The sequence below is a fragment of the Talpa europaea genome, assembly GCF_964194135.1.
Source record: "Talpa europaea genome assembly, chromosome: 6".
NCBI lineage: Eukaryota > Metazoa > Chordata > Mammalia > Eulipotyphla > Talpidae > Talpa > Talpa europaea.
Window position 1 is genome coordinate 95847497 of NC_140072.1, and position 10454 is coordinate 95857950.

The 10454-nt window shown below is 34.1% G+C and overlaps 1 protein-coding gene across 1 annotated transcript in view; it reads right to left on the reverse strand.

Moving 5' to 3' along the window:
• Positions 1–9905, reverse strand: part of SGCG (sarcoglycan gamma) — a gene marked incomplete at both ends in the record, with an annotated part of 28525 nt that extends 18620 nt beyond the window's left edge. Inside the window, 3 exons of the mRNA XM_084234475.1 lie at positions 2020–2107; positions 7741–7842; positions 9711–9905. Coding sequence (XP_084090601.1) covers positions 2020–2107; positions 7741–7842; positions 9711–9905 — 385 coding nt within the window. The remainder of the gene's footprint in view (positions 1–2019; positions 2108–7740; positions 7843–9710) is intronic.
• Between the last annotated feature and the right edge of the window lie 549 nt (positions 9906–10454).

The following is a 10454-nucleotide window of genomic DNA, read 5'->3' on the forward strand; positions in this document are numbered from 1 at the left end:
TTGCACAATATTTAATTCAGTGGTAACTTGATTGTAATTTAATTCCTCAAATCTCCTCCCCATGTTATATGGAATATTTTCACAACTATAAAAATTATAAAGAAACTACACTTTCAGCTAATTACTTGAAGACAGGGATGACTCAAACTACAAACTTTGAGTCAAAGGACAATAATTTACAAGTCCTAGGGCTATAATTGACCACATTCCTGCTTCCAATTCTGATTTCTCAAAGGTTCTGTGGTAACAAAGACAAATCGAGAAAAGTGTGGGAAGACAGATGAGAGATGTTAGTGAAGGGCCATTTAAGGGACAGAAAAAATATTGCAGATTCTTTACATATTATTAATTACTTGACAGTCTATAGAAACTAACCACATAAAAAAGATGGGTCACACAATATCTATAGAGAGTGAAATAATTTAAAGAGAAAATGAAAAAGATAAATCACAAATACTATAAAACTCTTCAAGAAAATATAATTTTGACAAGTTCAAAAATGTATATGTTTGTCTCTAGATCCACTGAGAATTTATTTCATTAGACATTATAATCAAACAAACTTTTAAGCAAAAGAATACAATTCATTATTTAGGATACTTATATAGATTAAAGTAGAACATAAAATGTGGAGCATCTGTATTAGTACAATAAAAAAAGGAGTCATTGGGTTAATACATAGCTGTAGTTTCTATTGTAACATTATTCTGTTTTGTAAAAGTCGTTTAAAAGGAGAGACACTTGGGCCTCCCCTGATGGCGCAGCGATTGAGCGCTGGGCTGCGAGGCTGCCCGCAGCCTTTGCAGGGCCAGTTTGTTCCCTGGCTACCGGCGAGGGTCCCACCAAAAAAAAAAAAAAAAAAAAAAAATTAAAAGGAGAGACACTTAAAGTTACCCATTTGTGTTAGCAGTACACTTATCATATATTTTCTCATAATCTTAAGGGCCATCCAATTTCTTAGATTTAGCAAATGCATAGCATGTTTGATAGTACAGAGAATGCATACATATTCCTTGTACCAGCTGGTTTGCTCTTTTTGTTTGTTTTAAATCTATATTCTTTCTTTGTAATCATTTTCTCACCATGCTTGATTTCATGCGACCTCAATTCCATATGACCTCATTCTCTGGCCTTAGCTGACTCATGGGTGTACATAGCTGACCCAAGGTAGTTGGTTGAACAGATGAGTTGGGCCAATTAGAGAACTTTGTTATGAATTTATAGTTCATGATGTTCAAGACTACATTGGTTGGCACTGAGAGCTTTCGTCAATCAGATAGAGAATCAGGGAGGCTAAATAGAGTTAAAACTGATGCAGTGGTAATACCAAGTGAAAATGATCAGTTGAGATATATTGGAAAAGAAGTGTCTAGAAAGAAAATGGGCAAGGGAGGCCTTTAGCCTTCTGATCTCTGTTCTCTCGAGGTCAGCTCCTAAAGTTGAGCGTGGAACTCTGTTCTCTTGAGGTCATTAACTTTACCTTGATCTTGAATGGTCCTCTAGTTCTTGTAATCAAAATAATTTTAATTAAATTATTTCAGGCCAGGTCCTCCCTGGTGGCACAGGGGGTTGGGCACCACACTATGGGCCAGTCCACAGCCTCTGCAGCATGAGTTTGATCCCCAGCCTGCCAGGGAGCAACCCACATGGCGCGGCAGACCTCTCCTGACTCACCCACTGTGCCCCTCAGCAGAATATTTCAGTCAATCTGCTTGTTCTGTTCCCCACTCTGTCTCTAGTGAATCCGCTCATCCTCTCACCCCCCTGCATCTCTGGCCTGTGCCCCAGCTCTTGTATGCATAAATAAATAGATCTTTAAAAAATAAATAAATTATTTCGGACCATCCTCCCGTGTGATAATTATTCTTTCTGTTGTCAACACAGCCTAATTGCAAAACTCATACTTTGATCATTCCTAAATAACTTTGAATTGTTTAGAAGAAAAAGCAAATTCATCCATTCATTTCAACTATTTATGGGCCACATGATTACAAATTATTGTGATGAAGCTGGACTCACCCACTTTTAATCTGCTTGTGACCTCTCCTTCAGAGTTTCGTGCATTTAAAGTCACATTCTGAGTTGACTGTAGAAGCAGAGACGTGTCCTAGGAAAGGATTTACAAAATTAGCCAGATGGATACTATTTTAAGTGACTATATTTTATATTTATATATAAATTTAGGGTTGATATAAAATAGTTTCTCCAGTCACAGATCCAGTGATCCTCTTTCATGGGTTTAATTAATAGTACTTTCTCTTTTACAAGTAATTAAAATTTCATTTTTATTATTTATCTCTAGGACACAATATATTTCAAGAAGATAAATCAAATCTTCTATAATATGGTTAGCACTTCTATAATAAATAGAAGTGCTTACATTCAAAATGCAAAGGTTTCTCACATACTTAAAAGCTTTCCAAATTTATTTGGCCAACCCTATATATTTTTCAGTTTTTTTTTTGAGAGATAAAGTGGTTTTATAAACACTCAAGTGTTTTCAATCATAGTTCTGATTGGGTGGGGTTTTTTTTATACATTATTTGCTTTTATATAAACAATTTTCTTCAAAAGGAATATAGTAATTTTTGGTTGTTGGATTTAGATAGTTTTATCGCTCATTCAGAGGAAATCAAATATCTTCCAAAGTTATAGGGAATAATGTCTTTTTTTTTTTTTCATAAAGGAAAGAGCCCTTTGGAATTTTATCTACCTGGCGAGAAATTCTCCAACTTGCTTTTTGAAAACAGATGGATCTGTCTCACATTTAATCCTGTGAGACGTTAATACTTGTTTTTGCACTGTTAATAATTTTCTAACTAGCATGATAATAAGAATTAATAATAATTCACCAGTAGCATCCATTCTTTCATTTCATCCTTCACATTATGAAGTATCATTACTCCTAATACATAGATAAAGAAATTAAATTCAAAGAGGTTAAATTATAGCTCACCCAAAGTTACAGCTAGTGAGTGACATTTCCATGACAGAACCTAGTCTTTAGTTGCCAATTTCCATGCTCTTTTTTTTTTATCATTCTCCTGGAATGGTAGGATAGGGCTCAGGTTAGAGCTGTGAGATACACTCCCATTCTTAGACTAAGGAAGTTACTCTGGGAAGCACTTATGTTGTCTGATCCAAGGAGGATCCTCAAATCCTTTGTCACCCTTGCTTTCCACTGCGGGGATAGAAAGGTTAATTGCTTTCTCATCCCCTCTTGCATGCAGAAATAAGCGAGTGACATGCTTCTAGCCAATGAGATTTAAATTATCTCACATCTGCTGAGAGTGGGACTGGGAGTTTTTGGGCAAACATTTGAAAGGGTTACACACAATGTCATTGCATATTTCCTGCCCACATACCTGGGATATGGCCCAGCAGATAGCTAGTGACTCTGGGGAAGGCAGGAGATGGTAAAAATACTGACCCCAATGTTGCTGAGTGCTAAACCCATGATGTAGGTGCCCTTTCCAGCTTCTTGTTATGTGAGAATAAAAGAACTTATAACTAGATTTTCTCTTGCTCATAGTAAAGCAGAAATTGCTCTGTAACAATATTAATAACAAAATAATATAAATATTCCCTGAACTATTTACCAAATCTTCTCACATAGAATTTCACTTGTTCTTTAATCTACTTTTTTGATAAGTAAAACAATTGACAGGTAACTGTAATGTTTACTGTGAGGTATAGGGGGCATTATTTCAACTTTCCAGATGAGGAAGGTGAGAGCTACCTCTTGTGAATTAATTTTTCTGTTTTCATAGTTAGCTAGTGATATCCTTTAGAAAAATTTTGTAATATTAATAGATGACAAGTCGGTAGCAAAAGAGCTTTTAAAAAAAACCTCAGATTTACTTTATTTTTTCCTTTCTTAAAATTGAAGTATCATTATAGTAGTATATAAGATTCAGTTGTATGTCATTACAATTAACATCTGTATATTTTACAGATGTTTACCCACTGCTAAAAGCCCAATTATATCCTTCACTACACAATTGAGCCCTTTCCCTGATTTACCCACCCCTCCTTCCCTTTTGGTAAGCAGTCATTCATTTTATAGTCTAGAAGTTTATTTTAAATTAATTTAGTTCATCATTTGTTTGGTTTCTGTAAAAGAGCATTTCATGTTTTCATTCATCTGAGTTGAACTGTTGGCTATATTTATAATTATCACATTTATATATATATATATATATATGGGACCATACTTTCATCCCAGGAATAAATCCCACTTGGTCATGATATGTAATTCTTTTAGTGTATTGTTGAATTTGGTTTGCTAATTTTGATGAGGATTTTTGCATTTCTGTATAGCAGGGATATTGGTCTATTGTTTTCTCTTATTGTGATGTTCTTACCTGCTTTCAGAGTAATGTTCATCTCATAAAAGCTAATTGGAAACATTTCGTCTTCCTCAGTTTCTTGGAAAATTTTGTGAAAAATAGATATTAGTTCATCTTTGAGGGTTTGGTAAAACACAGTAGTGAAATTCTGTTTCTGAATTTTTGCTTTTTTAGGGGTGTGACTTTGCATTAAATTTTCAATTTCCTTTCTTATAAATGGTGTGTTCAATTTTTCTATTTCTTCCTGATCCAGTCTTGAAAGGTGCATAATTCTAAGAATTTGTCCTTTTTTTTTTTGAGATTTTCCAATTTGTTGGCATAAAGATGTTCAGAGTAGTTTTTTATGATTTTTCTGTATTTCTTTTCTGAGATGTCTGTTGTAACTTCTCCTCTTTTGTTTCTTTTATTATTCTTTTATTCTTATGAGTTTTTTCTCTTTTATTCTTATGAGCCTCCCTAGAGGTATGTCTGTTTTATCTTTTGAAGAAGCTCTTCATTTCATTGATCATTTTTATTGTTTTTTTTTCATTAAATTCTGCTATAATTTTTATTATTTCCTCTTTTTAATGGCTTTTGATTTCATTTGTTATTTCTTTAGTTCCCTGAGTTAAGTTTAGATTATTTGTTTGAGCTCTTTTTTGTTTCTTTTTTTATTTTTAAAGATTTTTTTAATTATTATTTTTTTAAAGATCTATTTATTTATATAAGAACCGGGGTACAGGCCAGATGGGTGGGAGGGTGAGAGGATTCACCAGAGACAGAGCGGGGAACAGAACAGGCAGACTGAAATACACTGCTGAGGGGAGCAGCGGGCGAGACAGGAGAGATGTGCCGCACAGTGCGGGTTTCTCCCGGCTGGCTGAGATCAAACCTGCCCTGCAGAGACAGTGGACAGCTTCACAGTGCGGGGCTCAACCGCCTGCGCCACAGGGAGGCCCCCAAAGATTTATTCGTTTATTTATGCATACAAGAGCTGGGTACAGGCCAGAGGTGTGGGGGGTGAGAGGTTTCACCAGAGACAAGAGTGAGGAGTAGAACAGGCAGATCTACCGAAATACATTGCCGAGGGAAGCAGCAGGAGAGACAGGAGAGGTCTGCTGCGCCATGTGGGTCAGTTCCCTGGCTGGGAATCAAACTCACAGATAACTTCACAGTGCTGTGCTTAACCCCTAGCACCACCAGGGAGGCCTCCCTTTTTTGTTTCTTAATGTAGGCCTGTATTTTCATTTCTTTATTTATTTTTTTTTTTTGGTAGGTAGCAGTTTTAATGAACAAGAGAACTTAAGTTGCATTGCCTTGGGCAGCAAAACAAGTGGTTTTCTGTACCTAACTTCCACCTCTCATACAAAATCTCAAGGTTTTATAGAGGCTTTAACTGTATCTAGTCATGTATACAACCCACATGGGCTCAACAACACAGTGCAAAGGCAAGACTGCATCCATCAAATAGTTTTGAAAACAGTTTTGAAAACTCCAGAAAAGGCAGTGAGAAGCCTCCAATTACTCTAGCTGTTTTTATTTTGTTTTTTTAAGATTTATTTATTTTTATACAAGAGCTGGGTTACAGGCCAGAGGCGCGGGAGAGGGAGAGGACCCACCGATGCAGAGCAAGGAGGAGAACAGGAAGATGACAGAGATACACTGCTTAGGGGAGCAAGGGGCGAGACAGGAGAGGTCTGCTGCGCCATGTGGGACCCTCGCCAGCCGGCAGGGATCGAACTCGCACTGCGGGGTCTACAGACAGCTTCACAGCACGGCACTCAACCCGCTGCGCCATCAGCAAGGCCCTGTTTTGTTTTTTCCTGTCATGATGTTTATTTATCATACATTTGGCTTCCATCCTTGTTATAAACCATCAAATACATTGCTCTTATTTCTACTTTAGTAGTCAAGTATCTTTTCAAATATTTAAAATAATTTATGAGTATCTAAAATACTTTAGATACTTTACATAATACTTTGCATAACTTTGCTATTTTTTTATAAAAGGTGTATTAGAGATTTAAAAAAATCTGATAATATAGAACAAGGAATTATTAAACACAAAATTTTAAATTTGCTATGATCTAAGATCTAGGCATCTGATTTCAGTCACGACACTATTCTTCCTGTCTCACATCTTAAAAAATATGGTAAGGGATCATTCAACCTAACTCTGAGGAGTAAGAATGGAAAGGCTAATTTTTAATATTTGAGTTCTTTCTTCATATTTGATTTCCTTTTTTTAATCAAAGTTTATGGTAATTCTCCTTGTTTTTAATAGTGCTTCTGTTTAATACACCAAAATGTCATCAAGATGGATGTGAGTGTATTAATTTAATAAATTGACAGAATCAGGCTCTTCTATGTATTAGCCTGTGACATTCCAAGTCATAGTGTCAATTGAGATACTTTCAGAAGTAAAATGATTGTGCCTAATACCTGCTTGTGCTTTACATGCTAGAGGATCTCTCCTTTAATATGTGTGTGTGTGTGTGTGTGTGTGTGTGTGTTTAAGTTTCACTCTATCACTTTACAGTTGGTAATAGAACTTGGCGGTTGGTCTGATGTCCAGTTGAGTAGTGTACAGTTACCTCTCTTACAAGACCAAATGTTTCCCAGTGGCGACTTTTTGTCTCCTTTCTAATTCTCCTAGAGTAGCTGGAACAAAATCTGCTTGTAGGAAATACTGACATATCCTTTCTTCCTCTATATGGGATGAAAATGAAGTGTATATTCTTCATATAATTGGTAAGTTATAGTTGGATGAAGTTTTAACATTTTATCTAGATAATATTACTTAATCTAGCAAATTGTTTATATCTACAATGAGGTCATAGCATCACATAAGGAGAACAGAACATTTTACAAAATTTGTCTATTTTTTGCTTGACTCTACTTGTTATAAATTCCATATTTGTAAATGAAGACAATGGTGATACAGTTTTAATTTGAGATTACACAGTTATAGTGTTGATTTTTCATCTATTTTTGGATAATACCATAGGATGATAATCTGTAATTAATATAATTAGTACAGAACATATTAATACAAAATAATTTCTTTCTAAACCTCTCATACAATTAACATGCCTTGAAATAAGCGTGGTGTTATGTTTTAAATTACTTGCACTAATGGAAAGAGATCTAGATTGTTTTTGGTAAAAGTTTTCATTTCTAAACTCCTTTACTATGGTCAAAATTGGTGAGGCCATCAAATTCTAGTCTGAAGCACATGAAAATAATCTCTTTAGAATGTAATATCAGAAATAAGTTCTTAATAACAAGTATTTTATAGTATATGAAAAATGTGTGTACATAAAACATTAAGAAATCACTGAAATATATTGGATTTCTGTCCTTTTATTATTTTTAAAATACAAATTATTTAGATGTTTCATCATTTTCTTACCATTCTGGAGCGTATTTCTTTGGCATACAATGGGAATAAAAATTCTGATTCTCCTTCTAGGCGAAGTCCATCTTTTATAACACGCAAGTGACCCATTCCTGTCTGTTGCAAAGATGAGACAATGGGTTTTTTAAAAAACTTTTCTTTTTTACTTCAGCAAGACAATGTCATTGTGCATCTTAACTTTTGATCCCATAAACACTGGTATTCTTCAGTGGTTTTTTTGTTGAAGGGCATCATTAAAGAATTCGCAATATTCACTACCAATTAGCAACAGATGTCCAGTGTTGAAGAAAACACCATGCTCAAAGAGGACATCTCACTAGGAAGTACAGGCTAGAAATAGCGCAGTGGTGATGGGAAAAAATTGCTGATCTCAGTGATTAGCTATCCTAAGTTGCGAAAAGCACCCAGCAGCTATTTATTTGTTATAAATAAAGATTTATAACACCTAAAACTTGTTTTAAATGCTGTGAAAACACAAACTAGCAATATGGTCACTTTATATTAATATAGTCAGCAAAATTAATTCACACATGTTTCTAATATAATGCACATTTCTATTCACCAATATATATTTACTGACTGTGTCAGAGTCAAAAGGTGCGACTGTGAAAGTCTGACAGTCTCTGGGACACAGAGTGGCTTCTTTTTCCCAGGCTCATTTAAATTATCTTACTTAGCATTTTGCATAACTGAGGAACTTACTTCAGATTGACGTAGGGCCGTCTAGTCAACAGTGTAGCTGAAAGATCCCATAATTTGTAATTTGAAGATTCCAACCTTGATTAAGTCTCCAAAAAGTATTAAAGTATTTTAAATTTAGACATAAAGTGCAGATAATATACAAAAACATCTATGCCACATGTTGTATTACTTTCATAAAGTAAAACTGTACAATAGAACTAAATACTATTCAGGCATTGCAAAAATATTGTTTTTGCACATTTTAACTAGAAATCATTACTTAAATTTGACTAAATATATCTTTGTTTACTAATATAATGTATAACATTTATACTAAATATTTAATATATTAAATTTATATTAAATAACATATTTCAAGCTATATTTTGTTTGGATTGGTATTTCACCTCTTTGCATGTATGAAAAGTAAACATTTATTTATTGTATTATGCCAATGAAATTAATAATGTATCTACTGGCTGTACAACTATAAAAAGATACAGGCAATAGCATAGAAAGTAAAGGCTAGTAAGTCAAGGAGTAATCTGATTATAAAAAGCCCATGTCTGTATCACACCGTCCAGATACACATGGGAAATATATTAATCTCCCTGTGATGTTGACTGTGGTGTTTTTTTCTCACTGTGACTATCTTGCAAAATTATGCCATTCTACATTAAATGAGTTTTTTTTTCAAAAATTACACCAAATATCATCAGAGCATATAAAATCACTCAGCTATCCTGAAAACATGAGGATATTAGAATAAAATATAAACTCCTTAGGACTACTGATATTTTATTGTTAAATCTGTTGTTAAATTATCATTTGACCTCTGGACAAGAATTTATTGTATATCAAAATGAAGGGTTCTTTTAGGAAAATAAGAAAGTAAGATTTTAATAGTAAATATGAATGAGATTAGGAAAGCATGAATTGAAAAAATTTACAAATTAGTCACTTAGATCATTAAGCAATCATTACTCAATAAATCTCAAACTTGGATGAATCTGATTTCTTCACCATGTAGAAACAATGACTAATGAGAAAAATTACAATAAAATTACAGTAAAAGTAAACAAAACACCCAGTACACTATAGTTCATAGTGAAGTTTAATAAAAAGGTAAAAAGATTAAAATTTTATATGTTTGTTTTGCTACTGATTCTGACCCAGACAGAGAAGAAACACCAATTACACTAAAGCAAGCTTCTACTCATACAATATGGTTAAAGTGATTCAACAAACAAAACAAGAACATCTTGCCAGGAAAAAATACTTACTGGGAAAAACCACATCACTTTCAGAATCCAAATTGTGAGAGCAAAATTCACCAGAAGAATGACGAGCAAGAGAAGAACAAATAAGTAGAGGCAACGCTTTCTCCAGCCATAAATGCCAATCTTGCAGACAGATTGGTTCCCTGGTCTCTCAATGTGGGTGCCTTCTGTGGTTGTAATGTACTGTTCACGTACCATCTACCATGGAGGGGGGTGGTGCAGGGAGTGAAGGGAGGGGAGCAAATGGGATTAAGGATGGAGGAGGGAGAGAGGGGGAGAGAGAGAACTGGTTTGTCAATAGTGATTCTAAAATAATATATTTTCATCCTAATAGTACATTTCCAAAATTGATGATTTTTAAAAAGAGAATGAAATATTACTTTGAAACATGTCACTGTGTTCCAAACACAGAGTGGCATTTCATCTGTCATTAAAAATATCTTAATTATGACAAATCCACTTGAAATCGGTGATCATATTTTCAGATGTTAATAAATAAACTCAATATGTATAAATCTTTCAAAATTCTGCAGGATTTAATTTGGAATTGAACTATCATCCCAAAATAATCAAGTTGTCAAGTTCTCAAAAGATTCAGTGGGGAAAGAATCAAGTGGGTACTTATATAGCTTTTAAGCAATAGAATTGAATTTGTAATTTTATGTCAAATGATTAAATTATGTCTTTCTTCAGCTACTAAATTACAAATAAAAAGCTCTTTGTACAAAACCGACCACACTAACTTTT